This window comes from Ipomoea nil, unplaced genomic scaffold (assembly GCF_001879475.1).
Source record: "Ipomoea nil cultivar Tokyo-kokei standard unplaced genomic scaffold, Asagao_1.1 scaffold0482, whole genome shotgun sequence".
NCBI lineage: Eukaryota > Viridiplantae > Streptophyta > Magnoliopsida > Solanales > Convolvulaceae > Ipomoea > Ipomoea nil.
In genome coordinates, this window is record NW_017616910.1 from 3308467 (window position 1) to 3329718 (window position 21252).

The 21252-nt window shown below is 39.9% G+C and overlaps 1 protein-coding gene across 1 annotated transcript; it reads left to right on the plus strand.

Annotated features, from left to right (window-relative positions):
- The first annotated feature begins 20143 nt into the window (after window positions 1–20143).
- On the plus strand, window positions 20144–20770 carry LOC109173538. Its single transcript, XM_019322778.1, has one exon. The coding sequence runs from the start codon at window positions 20144–20146 to the stop codon at window positions 20768–20770; it is 627 nt and encodes a 208-aa protein (XP_019178323.1).
- The last annotated feature ends 482 nt before the right edge of the window (window positions 20771–21252 follow it).

The following is a 21252-nucleotide window of genomic DNA, read 5'->3' on the forward strand; positions in this document are numbered from 1 at the left end:
TTCATGGCCGGTGTGAACTATGAGGCGCAAAAAGCTTTGACTGTGAGTAGGCCAAGTTCTCTTAAGGACGCTTACGTGTGTGCCGCTGATCTGTATCGCGTGCAGCAACTTCAGAGAGGATCGTATGAGTAAGCTGGGAAGAGATCTGAGGGCGGAAGTTCTTCTACCTTTAAGATGCCAAGACCGAGTTTCCTGGCCAAGAATGTGTCATCTTCTTCTCAAGGACCTAACAGGACGGAGCACGGGAACCAAGCCAAGGCATCCCTTTGTCAGCGTTGTGGAAAGATGCATGTGGGTCAAGGTTGCCACGGTTATGTGCTCAAGTGTTTCCGATGCGGGGATCGTGGTCACAAAGTCGCGGGGTGTCCCCAGTTAGCCGGTCAGAGAGCGTTTCCATCACCCCCGGGAGCCGGAGGAGCATCGGGAGCTGGTTCCGGCCGTGGAGCAGTTGCAAGTAGACCAGCTGGAAGAGTTTTCGTGATGGCGCGTTCGCAGGCGGAGTCGGAGGGCTTGGTGGAAGAAGAGTTGGCAGGTAACCCTTTTCTTCGAGCCTATCCTTGTTTTCCCGTGAGTGTTGTGTTCTTTGTTGCCTTGAGTGTTATCTTGTGTTTCGTAGTTGTCTTTTGCTTGGCAATCCTTGGCATGCTTTCTTGATAGTAATTCTTCTTTTGGAACTTAGTGTAAACTCTCTTCTTGCTAAGTGACTCCTTTAGTTGGCATCTAAGTCTTGTTGAGAAGTAGCCATCTATCTTTGGAATGTCTTGTGTTTGGACCAGTGACTCCTTTAGTTGGCATCTAAGTCTTGTTGAGAAGAAGCCATCTATCTTTGGAATGTCTTGTGTTTGGACCAATTCTACTACTTGGTTGTTCTTACAACAATTCCTTGTGAACTTCCTAAATTTTCCAAGTACTCTTTGAATTTGGAAATAGCAAAATTCTTTCTTGTGCACTCTAAAAATCAAATCAAATCTAATGTTTAATTGTAACCTTTGAGTTTTGAACCCAAGCTTATTCTTTTTCCACCCTATTTCTAAAACATTTGAGCTAATTGTCTTTCTTGGAATCTATACAAATTTAATTCCTTCTAAACCATAAATTCCCACTCTATTCAAAATTCCCAAATTTAATCATCTTTTTCCCCAATTTCTCCCAAATCCCTAAAATCCCAAAATTTTCTCTTCTTCTTCTTTTCTTTCTTCTCTACCTGTGAGCACCCTAAACCCCATCCCCAACCCGTAGCTCCACCACTACCAACCCGTCGCCCCACCACCGCCGGACCACCGCCACGTCGTCGCTGGAGCTGCCGCCGCCGTCGCCGATCTGCTACCCACCGCGTCACCGAGAGAGAGAGAGAGAGAGAGAGAGAGAGAGAGAGAGAGAGAGAGAGAGAGGCAGCGTGGGTGAGGAGAAGAAGAGGTAGAAGTTGTGGGCTTTGTTTGTTGAGCTTTGGGTCATCTCCTACCATGCCTAGAAGGTCAAACTTAACTAGAAAAGCGGAATGGGTGGATACCCACTACCTTGTTCTCGAAGGTAAAGCTTTTGATCCGGAATCTTTTTCTAGTTCCTTGTTGGATATGCTTAGGTATCAAGGTTTGTTGGATGGGTATCTCGCCATAAGGGCCGAGACTTACCCGAGTTTGGTGAAAGAGTTTTACCGTCACATGGTTGTGACGAAAGAGGGTGAAAGGCTTGAGATCACCTCTCAGGTGTGAGGTGTAAAGGTTGTGCTTTCTGAGAAGAGGTTGGCTCAGTTGAGTTTGTCTGCTACCGGAGTGGTGATAAGCTTAATTTCTAGGCATTATTTAGAGTAATTTTAGTAAGTGATTTGCATAAATAAATTAAGTTTTAGGGTTAATTTTATTATAAATATTATATTTAGTTATGTGTTACTAGTTTAGATTGATTTTAATAAATATTAAGATAATGTTACTCTTTATTAATTTAAATAAGTTTTTGTGATATTTAGATTTAATTAAAGTATATCATTAGGTTATAATTATTTTATTTATATTATTTGTTTTGTTTTTTTTTTCGGAGGGAATGGCGCAGCACTAAAAGCAGAGAAGGAAAAAAACCCTTTTTGGGGGGAGAATTGCTTTTGTCCCTGGGGTTCGGTGAAGAAATGGAACGAAGAAGAAGCAGAGAAGATTGGTGCGGCTACCTTCGACATCCAGGCTTGAATTCTCCTCACCGATTGAATTCTTCATTTTTCTCTCTTATATAAAAAATACCTCGTACCTAGTAACACTTAGAATTTATTACTTACAGTGTTAATTCACATTATGATTTTTGGCTAGAACCTTTAATTAGGGATTTGGATTAGCCTATATTAGATTAATTGATTATTCTTAATGATGTGTTGATTCTTCTAATTTCAATTTCATAATTGAACTTGATTATATTTATTTTATGTATTTTAATTGTGGATTGTGTGACTGGCCATTACATAATTCTAATATTAGGGTTCATAAGAAGAACTGACAGGTGAAATATGAACCTAGAACTCGTATGATAAACACAATTGACCTAAACTAGACATAGCTTTAGGTATTTGTGGTGATATTTGATTGTTGTTTAATGGGTTTAATTAATGTTGGTGAGATATCGACGGATGATCACAGTTAATTGGATACAACCTAGTAGCTCGACGGAGTATTAGGATATATTTGAAACAATCATCACTATAGTCATAAGAATCAATACTTGGGAGAGTTAGTTAATTATCTAATAGGTGAACCCCAAATCCCTAGTCTTCACTCAATTGGAATTTTCTTTTCTTTAATTTCATAAATATTCTTTTTAATTATATTAATTCTAATTATTTGCGTTTTTTCCTAATCAACAAATTGATTATTTAAGATAACAGTTAATAGTGTTCCTCGTGGGATCGACCCTGGAATACTCCAGGAATTTATACTGTGATTGACTCTGTGCGCTTGCAGATTATAGCAATCAAGTTTTTGGCGCCGTTGCCGGGGAACATTTTATTAAACTGTTTTCTTTAAGTTTTTCTTTTCAAATTTATTTTAGTTGTTAGGTTCGTTATTATTTTATTTTTATTCTTATTTTTATTAAGTTTTTGTTTTTTTTCTATTTTTATTTTATTCTGTTTATGAACTTAAGGCGTTCACTAAGGCATAAAAACGCGGAATTATTTCCTATTGATCTTGAAATTGAGCGTACTTGCAGAAAAAACAGGGTACGAAGGCGGCTTGAAATGGCTGAAAATAATAGAGTGGGTCAACTGGATGACCCCGTACCACCAATAATTCCACCTCCTCAAAATCAAGCAGCTCAACCACGTCTTCGAGACATCCAAAGACCGGTAATAGCTGTTAACCCTTCTTGTATTCAATTATCTGATGCAGCTAGAAATTATGAACTCAAGACTTTCCATCTGAATATGCTCCCTACCTTTAACGGTTTGGGAAGTGAAGATGCTTTGGGTTTCATGCGAGAGCTCTATAGTACGGTACAAACTTTACCTTTGAATAATTTATCTGAGGAAGAGCTTAGAATGAAATGTTTTCCATATTGCATGAGGGGTGATGCTAGGCAATGGTTGTTAAATTTACCAGAGGGTTCTTTAAGAGTTTGGGATGATGTTTACAATGCTTTCATGTTTAAATATTATTCATCTCAAAAGACAATGGACTATAGGAGTAGGATATGCACTTTCACTCAAAGAGAGGCTGAGTTATTTCATGAAGCATGGGATTGTTTTAAATTGCTTTTGACCCAATGTCCACACCATCAATTCCCATTGTTATTGTTGACACAATTCTTTTATGATGGTTTAACTCCTAATTGTCAGTCTCTTGTAGACACTGCTGCAGGTGGATACACAGGTGATAAAAGTAGTGATGAATTAGAAGCTATCTATGAGAGCTTAGCTACTAATTCTCGACAAAAGGCAGTGAGAGGTCGAAGAGCTGCTGTGCATGAAATTAGCACACAATCTGAGTTGACAACGCAAATGGCTGAATTGACTAAACAGATTAACTTGTTGATGACTCGAGATAGTTCGAATAGAGAATTTTGTGCTTTTTGCAATACATATGGTCATAATTCTTCTGTTTGTATGAATGCAGAGTCATCACAATCATATTATGAGGAAGCTAATTACATGGGATCCAACATGGGTAGGCAACAACAAAGAAATGATCCATTTTCTAATACATATAATCCAGGTTGGCGAAATCACCCTAACTTCTCATGGACAGATCAAGGTAATGCAAGACCAATGGGACCACCCGGATTCCAGCAACAAGGACAATCAGGATTCCAGAATCAGCAATACAGACCTTTCCAACAGCCACCTGCACCACAACAGTCGCAGCTTCCTGCTCAGGAGAAGAAGCCTCAATTGGAAGAGATGTTCATGCAATACATGGCTAGCCAGGACACGATGATGAAGAAAATGGATGCAAAGATTGATAAGGTTGCTCAGTCCAGCCAAGCATCCATTCATAATTTAGAAGTGCAAGTAGGTCAGTTGGCTAAATTGGTTGCAGAAAAAGATCGAGGTAAGTTTCCTAGTACCACTGAAATAAACCCTAGGGAAGGAGCTATGGCTGTCACTTTGAGAAGTGGTAAGATGTTGAATGAAACTTTGAAAGAGAAAGAACCCATGAGTGATAAAGAGAGTGATAAAGAAGAAGAGGAGCAAGTGCCTAAAGAGAATTCTAGTGATCAAAACCTCACTTCCTCTACAGTAAAACCTTATGTACCCCCCATTCCATATCCACAGAGGTTGCAAAAGAGGAACCAGGACAATAACTTTAAAAGATTTTTGGAGGTTTTTAAGAAATTGCGGATTAATATTCCTTTTGCAGAAGCACTTGCCAATATGCCATCTTATGCCAAGTACATTAAGGAAATTGTGTCTAATAAAAAGAAACTGGAAGAGTTTGCTACTGTGCATCTAAATGAGGAGTGTAGTGCTATTCTACAAAGCAAATTACCTCCTAAGCTAATGGATCCAGGATGTTTTTCTATTCCTTGCACTATTGGTAATACTGTTGTTGATAAATGCTTATGTGATCTAGGTGCCAGTATTAACCTTATGCCTTTAACTCTTTTCAATAAGTTGGAAATAGCTGAAATGAAGCCAACAACAATCTCTCTTCAACTTGCTGATAGATCAATCAAGTACCCGCTTGGAGTAGTGGAGGATATCTTGGTAAAAGTTGGTAAATTTTATTTTCCTGCTAATTTTCTGATTCTTGATATGGGTAGTGACACAGATACATCTCTTATACTTGGTAGGCCATTTTTGTTAACAGGAGGAGTAATAATTGATATGCCTTTAGGAAAATTGATTTTTAGAGCAGGTAAAGAAAAAGAGGAATTCTCTATCTCTAAGGTTGTAAAATTACCAACTTTTGATGAATCATGTCTTTTTGTTGATTTTATTGAGAAACCTTTAGAAGAATTTGTTAAGCATTCACCTGGTGAAACACCACATCAACTTGAACTTAAACCACCTTCATTGCGGTTCAAATACGAATTTTTGAGTAACAATGATACTTTTCTTATGTTTTCTTATGCTCATTTACTTCATGCAAAAGAAGAGAGATTGTGGAGAACATTGACTAAAGCTTGGCATGACAAAAATAATTTTTGGAGAGAATTCAATGTAGGGCAAGAAGTTTCGTTGTCTAATTCTTGTCTTAAGTTTTTTCTAGAGAAATTGAAGTCTAGATGGTTTGGTCCTTTTATGGTCACTAGAGTTTGTTCGTATGAGGCCATAGAGATTGAAAGAGAGAAAAAGAGACCATTCATGGTTGCTTCACCAAAAGGCAGTCCCGGAAGAAACTGGCAACTAACAGGGAAGTTTCCTGTTTATTTCATTTTCTCATACTTGCTTTTATATTTAACATTGAGGACAATGTTGAGTTTGAGTGTGGGGAAGGGAAAGTAAGATTAGGGGATGTTTTCTGCAAGTTTTATGCAAAATAGGCAATATCAAAAAAAATTCTGCATTTGTCTTGCAATTATCTGCAACATTTTCTGCATTTTCTCTATTATTTTTGCATTTTGCTACAGTAAAATTCTGCATTTTTCTTTCTACATTTTCTGCACTAATTTCCTGCATTTTTCTGGAATTCTCAGCATCATTTCCTTCACTTTTCTGCAATTTCTTAGCAAAATAAAGTTTTAAAAAAATGCCATCTAATGACTATGTTGATTGAGAGATAAGTTCTAGTGTTTTGGGAGTGCATAATATCAATGAATGTGTTTGGATATATGTATGCTTGCATAGAGTTGGTAGTCAATTCTGTCACACCGTGAGCTTTTGAGCCTAGAGGTTGCCCACTGCAACTTATTTTCATTTTTGAGTGTTTATTTACCCTCTTTGATTGTGTTACTTATAGAACTTGCTTCATACCATTTCATAGCTACATGTTATATGATGACACGAGAATGATTAAGGCATTAGGATTTAGCCTTATAGCCTTAAAAATGACCACAACCTTGTACATGTTATTTTCCCCTAGTGAACCATTTTTGAGCTTTATAATAAATATAAGACATTTTTCTTCATTAGCCAATCCAAAAGAACCTTTGCTCATAAAAAGAAGCCTCTTACCCGTCCTTGGGTCAATGGATGTCATAATTTCATTTATCTGTGCAAAATGACCAAAGGTGATGAGTATGAGTGAGATTGGAGTTGAAAGGTGATTGTACAATTGGTTTTCTTTGGGTGAAGAAGTGTTTGTGATCAAAGGGGGTGAAAATGAAAAAGAAAAAAGAACAAAATGATATGTTCTAATCTGTGGGTTGAGAAATCTTTGTTTGCCTAAACTTTTGTGCTCATTTTATTCTTAAAACGATTTATGAGCAATGAAGGCATGATAGAAATTTGATGATTATGGGAAGAGTACTATTGAGGGTGATGTGGAAATGATGAGCTATCTATTCGGTTTTACCAGGAAAAAAAAAAGAAAAAAAAGGAAAAAAACCAAGAAAAAAAAATGAAAAATGAGATTTTGAAGTTGTTTTGGGAGTTTATCAGTGAAAAGGATGAGGGAGAATGAAGTATAAGTGATGACTTGTTTTAATAGAGTTCATTGTATGGGTAGAATACGAGTTCTTGCTCTTGATATGGTGAAATTATGGCTCTACTAATTCCTTGGACTTTATTTCTATTTCCATATATCCTTTCTTTGTTAAACCACATACCCTTGGCCCCATTACAACCCATAAATAAAGACCTTTTGACTCGTGTTTTTCATATAATTTTAGTAGTGGAGTTTTGGTGGACAAGCAAGCCTATGGTAAGTGCACTCTCAATAGAGGATGGTGTGTACCTTTCTTATACATACATATATATATATATATATATATATATATATATATATATATATATATATATATATATATATATATATATATATATATATATATATATGAGAGATTGAGTAAACAACCGTGAGGACTACTATTCTCTATTGTCTTGTGTGCGTATGACTTTGAACTCCCATGAAGTATTATGTGTTTACCATCTCCTTGAATTGAATGCCTAGTTGACATGGTTGTGGTTGGTAGTTTGACTTCATTGCAAATGTTTGCTTGGGGACAAGCAAAACCTTGAGTGTGGGGAAGTTTGATAAGCTTAATTTCTAGGCATTATTTAGAGTAATTTTAGTAAGTGATTTGCATAAATAAATTAAGTTTTAGGGTTAATTTTATTATAAATATTATATTTAGTTATGTGTTACTAGTTTAGATTGATTTTAATAAATATTAAGATAATGTTACTCTTTATTAATTTAAATAAGTTTTTGTGATATTTAGATTTAATTAAGTATATCATTAGGTTATAATTATTTTATTTATATTATTTGTTTTGTTTTTTTTTTCGGAGGGAATGGCGCAGCACTAAAAGCAAAGAAGGAAAAAAACCCTTTTTGGGGGGAGAATTGCTTTTGTCCCTGGGGTTCGGCGAAGAAACGGAACGAAGAAGAAGCAGAGAAGATTGGTGCGGCTACCTTCGACATCCAGGCTTGAATTCTCCTCACCGATTGAATTCTTCATTTTTCTCTCTTATATAAAAAATACCTCGTACCTAGTAACACTTAGAATTTATTACTTACAGTGTTAATTCGCATTATGATTTTTGGCTAGAACCTTTAATTAGGGATTTGGATTAGCCTATATTAGATTAATTGATTATTCTTAATGATGTGTTGATTCTTCTAATTTCAATTTCATAATTGAACTTGATTATATTTATTTTATATATTTTAATTGTGGATTGTGTGACTGGCCATTACATAATTCTAATATTAGGGTTCATAAGAAGAACTGACAGGTGAATTATGAACCTAGAACTCGTATGATAAACACAATTGACCTAAATTAGACATAGCTTTAGGTATTTGTGGTGATATTTGATTGTTGTTTAATGGGTTTAATTAATGTTGGTGAGATATCGACGGATGATCACAGTTAATTGGATACAACCTAGTAGCTCGACGGAGTATTAGGATATATTTGAAACAATCATCACTATAGTCATAAGAATCAATACTTGGGAGAGTTAGTTAATTATCTAATAGGTGAACCCCAAATCCCTAGTCTTCACTCATTTGGAATTTTCTTTTCTTTAATTTCATAAATATTCTTTTTAATTATATTAATTCTAATTATTTGCGTTTTTTCCTAATCAACAAATTGATTATTTAAGATAACAGTTAATAGTGTTCCTCGTGGGATCGACCCTGGAATACTCCAGGAATTTATACTGTGATTGACTCTGTGCGCTTGCAGATTATAGCAATCAAGTGGCTCAGTACAGTGGTCATTCTTGGATTAGTACGGATACCATGGGGTACCGTGACTACTTGAGCTACTTGTTAGGCCGTACGAGTGGTTTCACTCAAGCCTCTAGGCCGGAGAAGAAGTGGTTGTCTGCGGAGCAATGGATCTTGGTGATGTTAGTGTCGGACTGTCTGTTGCGGAACAATAACAAGAGCAAGTTGTTTGGCAAGTTGGAGTGCACTTTTGCTTTTTGTTTGAAGAACATGGTTAAGTTTAACTTGCCTGCTTTGATGTTGCAACACATGGGGTTTTGCCGGGATCACAATCGGAAGAGTTTGCCTTACGGAATGGTGTTGAGCTGGATCTTGGTTAGGAAAGGTGTCAGTGTGGATGGTTGTTCTCCTAAGGCTGTGGGAAAGCTAGTGTTGGATGCCACCAACCTCCGGAGTTGTAACCTATTTCAGTTGGATGATGGTGAGTACATCACGCTGGAGGAAGTGGCAAGGAAAACACCTGATGAATGGGCGGAGTTAGCAGCTGAGCTTGGAATCCATGCCGGGAAGTTGAGCCTCGCTGTTCAGAGCTTGGGAGGTGACGAAGGAGCCGAGGATGAAGCCGATCATGAGGAAGAGGTGGGAGCGCCAGAAGCCGTTGAAGCTGAAGAAAGCGACTCGGAGAGTGAAGAGAACCGACAAAGAAGGGAAGCTCGTACCAAGAGGGAGCATGACCCCACGTCGCATGAAGAGCGTGTTGTTGCTTTGCTTCATCAGCAGAACTGCATGATAGAGGAGGGCTTTGCCTACATGAAGACGCAGTTTGTCGCTGTGCACCATCGGCTAGACCAGATCGAAGCCAGCTCGAGTCGTAGAGGAGAAGACGAGGAAGAGTCCGAGGAGTCGGAGAGCGAGTCCTTCTAGTAGTTGTGCCTACCTTGTTCGCCTTTTTCTTTGTAGTTGCTTTTCCTTAGATGTTGTTGCCGTTGTTTGGTTGCTTGTTGTTGCTTTTGTGGTTGTTTTGCTTGTAGCCTTGTGGCTTAGTTAGCTTCGTAGTAGTAGTAGTAGTGTTTTGTGTTGGTTGTCTTGTCCTTATTGTTTGGGTAGTAGTTGATGTTGGTGTTATGAATAGAGTTTGTGATGCTCAATCTACTCCTAGTTCAGTTCTTGACAATTCTTGAATTGTTATGCTCCTTTCTTGTTTCAAATCCTTGTAGAACCTTTTGAGTTTTGACCAAAAGGATTCGTTCTTGAACCTCTTGTCACAATGTTGTTTCCTATCACCGTTTGTTTCTAATTCGTCGTACCCAAGCTTCGGGGACGAAGCTTCTTTGAAGGGGGAGAGGATGTGACACCCCAAAAATCCACATTCAATCCATGGATTAATTGAGTAATTAATCCTATTTCATTTGAGGAATTAATTCCTAAAATCTTGATTTTTAATACTCAAGGACTAGTATTTGACTAGTCAACCTTAAAGTTGTGTTGTACCTTGAGCTTTGAGGGGAGTTCCCTTGTTCCTTACACTTTAAAAAGGTTAGTAAGGGTATTCTTGACTTTTCACCAAGACTTAGTATTGTAACCTAACCTAGAAGACTTCTTCATTTCATTCCTTACATTTCTTAGAAATTAGCTCTACCTTCTCTTTAGAAAGAAGTGTAGCTTATTCTCCAAGCTAAGTTGAGACCCTTGTCAAGATTCCAAGATTTGCTTCCAAGATTCAACCTTTCACCTATTTGGGCATCTAGGAGGGTAAGATCTAAGTCCATTTTGTGTTTTTAGTTCAATCTTAGATGTCTTTTTCTTAAAAGTAGGATCTTTATGATCTTTTGGTTTGATCTTGAAGTGGGTTTGGAAAGTAAGCCTTGTGGGGAGCTTGTTGAGGTGTAAAGTGAAGTCTTTTAGTCTACAAGAGGTAACCCATGCTCTACTAAAACCTATTTTGCTTACATATATGTGATTTCTTGGATTCTACTTGTGCTTTGATATGAAATGTGAGTGTTTATGCATTTGTCTTGTGAAAATGCATATCTAGAGCTTGTGTTTAGGATTCCTTTGTGCCATTGCTTGGCATTTTCCATGATTCAAGTCATTTTGTTGTATTGGGTGAGATTTGGCATGTTTTGGACTTGAATTTGTGTTTGGAGAAGAAAATCCCCGAAGGGATTTGTTGTGGTACAAGTGTGTACCCGCGGGCGAAACGGCGGGCGGGGAACCACCCGTCGGCCTACCCGTGGGTACGTGCCTTGTGGGAAGATGTTCCCGCGGGCGGAACCACGGGTGGGGCACTACCCGTGGGTCCACCCGCGGGTACATAAGTGGAGTTGGTTTGGGATTTGTTCCCCGTGATTCTTTTGGCTCAGTATTTGGTCTTTTGACTTCCCGATGTTCTTTTGTGGAACTATTTGAGTGTCTTCTTGATGTTTCGTATGTCTAGAACTATATGGTAGGTATCCATGTAGGACTTTGGTGTCTTCAATCGTGCTAAGTGTTCAACATTGTGTTTCGTTGGACCGTGAGGTGTCTTGTGTGTTCCTCGGAACTATCCTGAGTTTCCCCGTTGATAAGCATGCTAGTTTGTCGTCTAAATGCTAGCGTGTGTGTTGTTTGTACCATCTGTTTGGTTGATGATAACTTGTGTTATTCATCATTGATGTTGTTGGGCTGTGACCCGTTTCTTGATTGTGTATGTTTCATACCTTCGTTGCGATCCGTTGATTGATTCTTGTTGAGGTGTGGCGTGTGTGGCTTTACCTGGATTGCACGATTAGTGGTATGGGACACTAGTCACCAAGGTATTGCAGCGGTCCTCGTGGTGGCCGTGACGTGAATATGGAGTTGTGATCTGTGTGTCAGGTTCACGTATTTCTTGGGAAGGCGTGTGTCGCCGTGTGTGTGTACGGTACCTCGTGTACTATGAAATCGGTGGTCTTGTTGGAGATCTGTTGGAGGGGGGACGACGGTCCTCGGGGGAATAAGGTTGGACTTGGTGTACATGGGTCTTGGAGGTAAAGGTTGGAACTAGATATAAGGTTGGGGGTAGCCATAAGGTTGTGTGTTCTCTCTTGTGACGTGTGTAGTCACAAAGGCATGTGTTGCCTAGGAATGTGTTGTCGTTTGCTGTGTCTTTACCTTTGAGTTGTTGTTATCCGTTGTGGTCTTGGGATGTGTTCCCGTGTTGTTTGTTGATGAGTGATGAGTCTCGAGTTGGTGTTTACTCTTGGTTTTACACATATATATATGTATTCCGTTTCGAAATGATTTTTGTATATATATCCTACCTATGTATGATACTTAACAGGTATTGGTGGGTTACCAGCATTATCGCTGACCGGGCGTCGTCCCAATGTTTATCTTTGTGTTCTTTCAGGTGATGTCTAGACGAGCGTGATGTTTAGTGGCCGGTAGTCTAGTATCGTTATCTTTGTTTTGTGGCCTGTGTGCCATTGTAGTTTTAGACTGATGTCTTTGGGATAGATGTATACACTTTGCAGATTGACCGCCGTAGCGTTTACCGTGGTTGGTAGACGTGGCATAACACCCCGTTTGGATTTCTTTTATCTAGTTATCGTTTTATCTTCCGCTGTGTTAGTATTTTGTTGTATGATCTGCAGGTGTTAAGGCCTTTTCATATAGGTCATGTTTGGGGGGTGTTACAATAGTCAAGGAATTGTTCCTGGAATTAACTTATAATTTTCTAATGTTTGGTTGAATGTCAAAACGATTGTCTTTTTTGTTTGGTTAAAAGTTAAGAAATTGCATTTTTTCTATTTGATTCGTTTTTCTTATAAATGAACATAAAATCTTTTATAAAATAATAATAATAATAATAATAATAATAATAATAATAATAATTGATGGATTTAATTAACTCGGGTGTCCAAATTAATAAACCAGATAAATAAAGAGAATAGTGAATGACAAGGTAACGGGAAAAAATATGTGTCACGGAGACAATATTGTATTGATAACGAGTTGATTACAGTGAGTGTAATACACTTACACGTAGTAGATTAGGACACGAGATTATGGATATGATAAGATATGTCTTAAAGGGACAAAATGGGTGCCTTTTATACCCAGGGGACCCGTAACCCCCCCCCCCCTAAAGAGGAAGGGACGGTTACAATCGTCTTTGACCGCACCCCGTGCACAGGTAGATCGGCTGTAACCCTGGCCGAGAGGTCGGCAGAAGGGGTCCAATGATGGGCACGGCTCGATCAGGGCGTTGCCACAAGAGGTCTATCACTAAGCCGACTTGGGAGGTCAACCGTGTAGCCGACCTGTGAGGTCAACCGCCGAGGCGACCCAGGTCACGCGCGAGGCTTGATCCCGGGGCCCCAGGTCTTCAATGCTCCATTTCTTTGGGTTGTGATAAGTGTCAAAGACACCTAGTTTCAAGGTTTCATTAGGGTATATTTTGAGCTAATTATGATCCTTTGTGCACCATTCCTAGGTCATTTAAGTTATGATTGTGCATTATGCTATAAAATATCACCACACTTTGTATTTCGTGCTTCTGTAGGAAGTTTTGGCTTAAAACGAGGCAAAGTAGCACATCCCAGAGCAAAGCGGGACAAGAAGACAAGCCTAGGCCAAGCTGGGAGGAGGCAACGCACGTTGTGACGTGCGTTGTTGTGACACCCCGAAAATCCACATTCAATCCATAGATTAATTGAGTAATTAATCCTATTTCATTTGAGGAATTAATTCCTAAAATCGTGATTTTTAATACTCAAGGACTAGTATTTGACTAGTCAACCTTAAAGTTATGTTGTACCTTGAGCTTTGAGGGGAGTTCCCTTGTTCCTTACACTTTCTAAAGGTTAGTAAGGGTATTCTTGACTTTTCACCAAGAGTTAGTATTTTAACCTAACCTAGAAGACTTCTTCATTTCATTCCTTACATTTCCTAGAAATTAGCTCTACCTTCTCTCTAGAAAGAAGTGTAGCATATTCTCCAAGCTAAGTTGAGACCCTTGTCAAGATTCCAAGATTTGCTTCCAAAATTCAACCTTTCACCTATTTGGGCATCTAGGAGGGTAAGATCTAAGTCCATCTTGTGTTTTTGGTTCCATCTTAGATGTCTTTTTCTTAAAAGTAGGATCTTTATGATCTTTTGGTTTAATCTTGAAGTGGGTTTGGAAAGTAAGCCTTGTAAGGAGCTTGTTGAGGTGTAAAGTGAAGTCTTTTGGTCTACTAGAGGTAACACATGCTCTACTAAAACCTATTTTGCTTACCTATATGTGATTTCTTGGATTCTACTTGTGCTTTGATATGAAATGTGAGTGTTTATGCATTTGTCTTGTGAAAATGCATATCTAGAGCTTGTGTTTAGGGTTCTTTTGTACCATTGCTTGGCATTTCCTATGATTCAAGTCATTTTGTTGTATTGGGTGAGATTTGGCATGTTTTGGACTTGAATTTGAGTTTGGAGAAGAAAATCCCCGAAGGGATTTGTTGTGGTACAAGTGTGTACCCGCGGGCAAAACGGCGGGCGGGGAACCACCCGTCGGCCTACCCGTGGGTACGTGCCTTGTGGGAAGATGTTCCCGCGGGCGGAACCACGGGTGGGGCACTACCCGTGGGTCCACCCGCGGGTACATAAGTGGAGTTGGTTTGGGATTTGTTCCCCGTGATTCTTTTGGCTCAGTATTTGGTCTTTTGACTTCCCGATGTTCTTTTGTGGAACTATTTGAGTGTCTTCTTGATGTTTCGTATGTCTAGAACTATATGGTAGGTATCCATGTAGGACTTTGGTGTCTTCAATCGTGCTAAGTGTTCAACATTGTGTTTCGTTGGACCGTGAGGTGTCTTGTGTGTTCCTCGGAACTATCCTGAGTTTCCCCATTGATAAGCATGCTAGTTTGTCGTCTAAATGCTAGCGTGTGTGTTGTTTGTACCATCTGTTTGGTTGATGATAACTTGTGTTATTCATCATTGATGTTGTTGGGCTGTGACCCGTTTCTTGATTGTGTATGTTTCATACCTTCGTTGCGATCCGTTGATTGATTCTTGTTGAGGTGTGGCGTGTGTGGCTTTACCTGGATTGCACGATTAGTGGTATGGGACACTAGTCACCAAGGTATTGCAGCGGTCCTCGTGGTGGCCGTGACGTGAATATGGAGTTGTGATCTGTGTGTCAGGTTCACGTATTTCTTGGGAAGGCGTGTGTCGCCGTGTGTGTGTACGGTACCTCGTGTACTATGAAATCGGTGGTCTTGTTGGAGATCTGTTGGAGGGGGGACGACGGTCCTCGGGGGAATAAGGTTGGACTTGGTGTACAAGGGTCTTGGAGGTAAAGGTTGGAACTAGATATAAGGTTGGGGGTAGCCATAAGGTTGTGTGTTCTCTCTTGTGACGTGTGTAGTCACAAAGGCATGTGTTTCCTAGGAATGTGTTGTCGTTTGTTGTGTCTTTACCTTTGAGTTGTTGTTATCTGTTGTGGTCTTGGGATGTGTTCCCGTGTTGTTTGTTGATGAGTGATGAGTCTCGAGTTGGTGTTTAATCTTGGTTTTACACATATATATATGTATTCCGTTTCGAAATGATTTTTGTATATATATCCTACCTATGTATGATACTTAACAGGTATTGGTGGGTTACCAGCATTATCGCTGACCGGGCGTCGTCCCAATGTTTATCTTTGTGTACCCACGGGCAGAACGACGGGTTGAGCTCCACCCGCCGCCCACCCGCGGGGAACATGTAGCCTCGTGGGTAGTGTACCCGCGGGCGGAACCACGGGTGGGAGCCTACCCGTGGGTCCACCCGCGGGGAACACAGTGGAGATTGTATGAGATTTGTTCCCCGTGATTTGTTTGTCTCGGTATTTGGTCTTTTGACTTAGTGATGTTCTTTTGTGGAACTATTTGAGCGTCTTCTTGATGTTTCGTATGTCTAGAACTATATGGTAGGTATCCATGTAGGACTTTTTTTGGTGTCTTGAATCGTGCTAAGTGTTCAACATTGTGTTTCGTTGGACCGTGTAGTGTCTTTTGTGTTCCTCGAAACTATCTTGAGTTTCCCCGTTGATAAGCATGCTAGTTTGTCGTCTAAATGCTAGCGTGTGTGTTGTTTGTACCTTTGGTTTGGTTTATGATAACTTGTGTTATTCATCGTTGATGTTGTTGGGCTGTGACCCATTCCTTGATTGAGTATGTTTCATACCTTCGTTTTGATCCGTTGATTGATTCTTGTTGAGGTGTGATGTGTGCGTGGCTTTACCTGGATTGCACGATTAGTGGTATGGGACACTAGTCACCAAGGTATTGCAGCGGTCCTCGTGGTGGCCGTGACGTGATTATGGAGCTTTGGCCTTTGTGTAAGGTTCTCGTGATTTACTAGGGGATAACATGTGTTATCCAGGGTATGTGTTGCCATGCGTATGTACGGTACCTCGTGTAATATGAAATCGGTGGTTTTGTTGGAGATCTGTTGGAGAGGGGACGACGGTCCTTGGGGGAATAAGGTTGGACTTGGAGTACAGGGGTCCTGGAGGTAAAGGTTGGAACTAGATATAAGGTTGGGGGTAGCCATAAGGTTGGAACAGGGCATAAGGAAGGCATTTCAACTCGTGATGTGTGATGTCACGAGGGCTTGTGTAGCCGTGGTTGTGTGTTCTCTCTTGTGACCTGTGTAGTCACAAAGGCATGTGTTGCCGTTTGTCGTGTCTTTACCTTTGAGTTGTTGTTATCCGTTGTGGTCTTGCGATGTGTTCCCGTGTTGTTTGTTGATGAGTGATGAGTCTCGAGTTGGTGTTTACTCTTGGTTTTACACTTATATATATGTATTCCGTTTCGAAATGATTTTTGTATATATATCCTACCTATGTATGATAATTAACAGGTATTGGTGGGTTACCAGCATTATCGCTGACCGGGCGTCGTCCCAATGTTTATCTTTGTGTTCTTTCAGGTGATGTCTAGACGAGCGCAATGTTTAGTGGCCGGTAGTCTAGTATCTTTACCTTTGTTTTATGGCCTGTGTGTTGTTGTAGTTTTAGACTGATGTCTTTGGGATAGATGTATACACTTTGCAGATTGACCGCCGTAGCGTTTACCGTGGTTGGTAAACGTGGTATAACACCCCGTTTGGATTTCTTTTATCCAGTTATCGTTTTATCTTCCGCTGTGCTAGTTTTTGTTGTTTGATATGCAGGTGTTAAGACCTTTTATATAGGTCATGTTTGGGGGGTGTTACAGTTGTGGAAAAACTTAAAGTTCCACGCACGGCACAACGCGTGTTGCGCGAATGCGTTGATCGCGAAATGAACTGGACAACGCACGTTGTCCGGTGCGTTGTGGAACGCCTTACGACTTCTTTGCGAAATTAATGAAGGGGAAGGCTGTTTAAGACATTTTTTGATTCATTTTTGGAGAGCTGGTGAGAATTTCATATTTTAGAGAGTAGTTTAGAGAGAGAAACACCAAAACATTATTAGATTGTAGATTGTTCTCTAGTTCCTTGTGAAGATCAATTGAAGAAGGAGATTGACAACCTCCTAATTAAGAGATCTTAGCAAAGCTTCATCAAATTGTAATCTACATTTATACATTTCTATTTCCTACATTTCAATTGATTAACTAGGTTTTGATTCTATATTTCTAATGTTGGTTCCATTGGCTTTGTTTGGTTAGATTAGTTAGGGATTGAATTGTGAAGTGATTGATTATGATGCCTATTTGACTTAATTCTTGAATTGAGGATTGAATACTTGGTATGCTTGTAAATCTTGTTGTTAGGGTTTGGTTTGTAAGCATCCTATGAAGCTAGGCCACCTACTAAGGTTGTGTTAAGCAAGTGTCTAGGCAAGAGATTACTAGATCACTTGAAGCTTCTATCCTTGACATTTTCTAGCCGCATAACCCCATAGGGTTAAGTTGGAAAGGTAGTGTAGGCAAGGTGTTCGAGGAATGGTCTAGGAGACTCCAAGAGTCCAAAGTGGGGAATTCTAGTGTCTCTTAGGCAAATTCGAGTAGTTGAAAAATGAAAGGAGTATATCTCTCTCCTTAGACTAATCATATGCAACGTTCTCTTCCCATGTCAAATGATCCTAGGTGCATCATAATCATCACTAGCAATTCAACCCCTATTTCCTTTACTTGTTATTTCATTTCTTGTTGTTTGTTGTTTGAAACCTACCACGACCTTACAAAATAATGCGTGACATCTCCTCAATTGTACACAAATTTCCTTCTTACTATTGACAACGCGATGCTTCTCCAATTTGTCATCCCTTGAGAACGATAAAATCCGGGAGTCATCCAACAAATCTTTTTGACGTGAAGGGTGTGCAAAAACACGTTTCCCCTTGTGGCATAAAAAATGGTGCCATTGCTGGGGATGTCAAACTGTGTTAGCTGAGTGTTGTTGATGTGAGAAATTGTTCGTGTTTGATTGAGTTTTTCGTTACTTTTCTTTTGTTTTTTTTTTTTTTCATATTGCTTGTTCTAACCCTCACCAACTACTTTTAGTTGTGAGGAGGACTACTTTGTTGACTTCTTTTATAGGATGGGATGCACACAAGATCGAAGGGAAACTTAGGACTTTTGTCTTTGGTGCCCGAAATCAATAGAGCAATCCGGAGAAGAACACCATGTGATCCTATTCCATTAAATGACATGGTCTTTTCAAGCGGCCACAATCAATGAGCGGCACTAGGAAGGGAGGGTCCTTTGCACACTCCACCTATGAACCATCAAGGAAGAAATGCCTTTGGGGAAACACAAAGACCACAAGAACCACCACTTCAAGAACAAAATGCAAATGGAGGACAAAACCAACCAGACATTGTTGGGGAAGATGACTACTATGGTGTTCCTCATGAAGGGAGAGGAAGATCGATTGCCGACTACATGGCGCCGAAATTTTCTATGTACAATTCAATTTGCGTGCCCCCTCTTGAGAACATCAACTTTCACATCCACCCGGCGGTCCTAAGTCTTGTCCAAAACAATCCATTTGGAGGATCCATTTCGGAGGACCAACAAACTCATATTACCCGTTTCATACAAGCATGTGGGATGTTTAGGCAAGCGGGCGTGCCTGATGAAATTGTTAGACTAAAGTTGTTTTCATTTTCAATTGCAAGAGAAGCATTGCGGTGGTTGGACGCACAAGATGATGACCAATTTAGGTCATGAGCACAGTTACACAAGGAATTCATGAATGAATTCTTCCATTGACAAAGACCATGAAAATTTGCAAGCAAGTCCAAGAGTTTAAACAAGGTTCATTGGAAAGCCTTGGCGAAGGTTCAAGTCTTTAAGAAGACAATGCCCACCAGATTTACTTCACCCTTGTGACGTCATAAGCTCGTTCTATGGCGGCCTAATGGACGAGGGAAAAATGCTATTGGACTCATCATCTAGCGGAGCCTTTGTATCATCTTCTCTGGCGGATGTCGAAGCTTTAATTGAAAGAATTTCTTCAAACAGTTCATTTTGGTACAACAAGCAAGATTCTAGACCGGGAATGTACGAAGTGAAGGGAAGTGTGGCACAAGAAGCTAAAGTGGAAGCTATGACGCAAGAGATCAAAATGTTGCAAGCTATTGTTGAAAAGTTAGATGCCAAATCTCAACCTTGTATGGCGTTGGCTTTGTATTGCAACATTGGCGCTGGTCCTCATGATACAAACATATGTAAATCCTCCATACATATTGAAGAAGTAGAAGCGGTGAATTACCCACAACCTCCAAGAGCCAATGGTTGGGGAAATGAAAATGTGAATTGGAAACAAGGAAGTGTATGACAAAATTTGAATTGCCAAGGAAGACCCCAAGGCAAGACCACATATGGCCCGAGAATGGAAAGAGGAAGACTTACTTATGGTCCTCAATACAACCAAGGACCATTGAATGCTCTTTACCGACCCCCGATGAATCCTCATGGTGAAATGTCAATCAAAAAAGTGAAGCGAATGACGTGGAAGAAAGATTGACAAAAGCCATCAATGATTTGAAAGGAAACCAAGGTTTTTTGAGACAATAAATAACTCAAGAAATTAGGCAAGAAATTGCCTCGATGAAGCAAGAATATTCCCTTTCATTGAAAAACATAGAAACTCAATTATCACAAATATTTCGGTTAATGTCAGAGCGCCCATGGGGAGCTCCACCAAGCACAACCGAAAACAAACCCAAGGAAAGAGTTAACACCGTGATGGTCGTGAGCCCAAAAGATGAGAAAAAAGACGCAATGGAAAGGATATGCGAACAAGATGATTCTTGCAATGTGAAAGTCAACAAGGAAGAGATCACCTCCTGTGATCCGCCAAAAAAAGAAGGAAAAAAAGGACACCACTTGTGCCCTCGCCCTTAAGAAGAGTGAGAAAGAAGCCTTACCACCAAGGAGCAAACCGCAAACGTCTCCAAAAGCGAAAATGACCAACAAGGAGACATTGGAAAAGGAGAAGGACGTAACCTCTATTATTAACACTCTTCGTTGGGTCTGTCTAGTTAATGAAGATTTTGATAGTGATGATGAGGAGGTTGTACCTCAAGTTTATTTAAGAGATGAGGCATCGACCCTAATCCACAAGGGATGCCCTAAGAAAATGGGGGATCCCAGAACTTTTGTTGTTAATTGTGCTATCAAAGATTGTGATTTTAGGAATGCTTTGGCCGAACTCGGAGCCTCTATAAACATCATGCCCTTTCATGTGTTCAATCGGCTCAAGTTTCCATATATTTCTCCCACACCGCTCACGGTTCGGTTAGCCGATGGGACCGTAAGGTGCCCACGAGGGGTGGCGAAGGACGTGCTTTTAAAGATTGGTGAAAACCTTGTGCCGGTAGACTTTGTAGTTCTTGATGTAGGAGATCTATACGTGCCTTTGATCCTCAGAAGAACTTTCTTAGCTACTTTTCGTGCTCTCATTGATGTGGGCACGTGCAAGTTAACTTTGAAAATAAATGATGAAGAACTGAGTGAGATGAAAAAGGTACAAAAGGAGAGCGTTTGTGTTGCAAAGAAGAAAGTGAAGGCGAAGCCCAAAATCAAGCCATAGTGGGAGATCAAAAAGGTGTCTTGGGTACCTAAGTGCTTAAAGACAAATGGCTTCGAAGGGTCTTGAAAGGAAGACAATTCTGTCTAGCCAACGATGGTAAATGTGGCGCTACTTGGGAGGCAACCCAAGGTTTCTTTTCATTTTTATTGTTTTACTTTGATTTTTGTTGTAATAAGAATTCAAATGTGGAAAGCGTCCATAGTTTTTCTCTTTGTGTGGAATTTGGAAGCTAACCTTGAAGGGGTTGAGAGTTGATGATGGCTAAAACAATGGACCAAAAAAATGCAAAACATTGAATTGAAGAAAGAAAAAGAGGGAAAGGCAAAAAAGGAGGCCACAACGCATGCTACAATGCACATTGTGGTGGACGTTGTGAAATTACAGAGAGTTCAACGAGAAATAGAGCACATTGTCAAAATTGTTGCAAAATTCCAGTGAGTTCAACGCACCCAACAACGAGCGTTGTTGAGTTCGTTGTGGAG

Coding starts and splice junctions, on each gene's coding strand:
- LOC109173538 (XM_019322778.1), top strand. CDS start 20,144: ATGACCAACAAGGAGACATTGGAAAAGGAGAAGGACGTAACCTCTATT.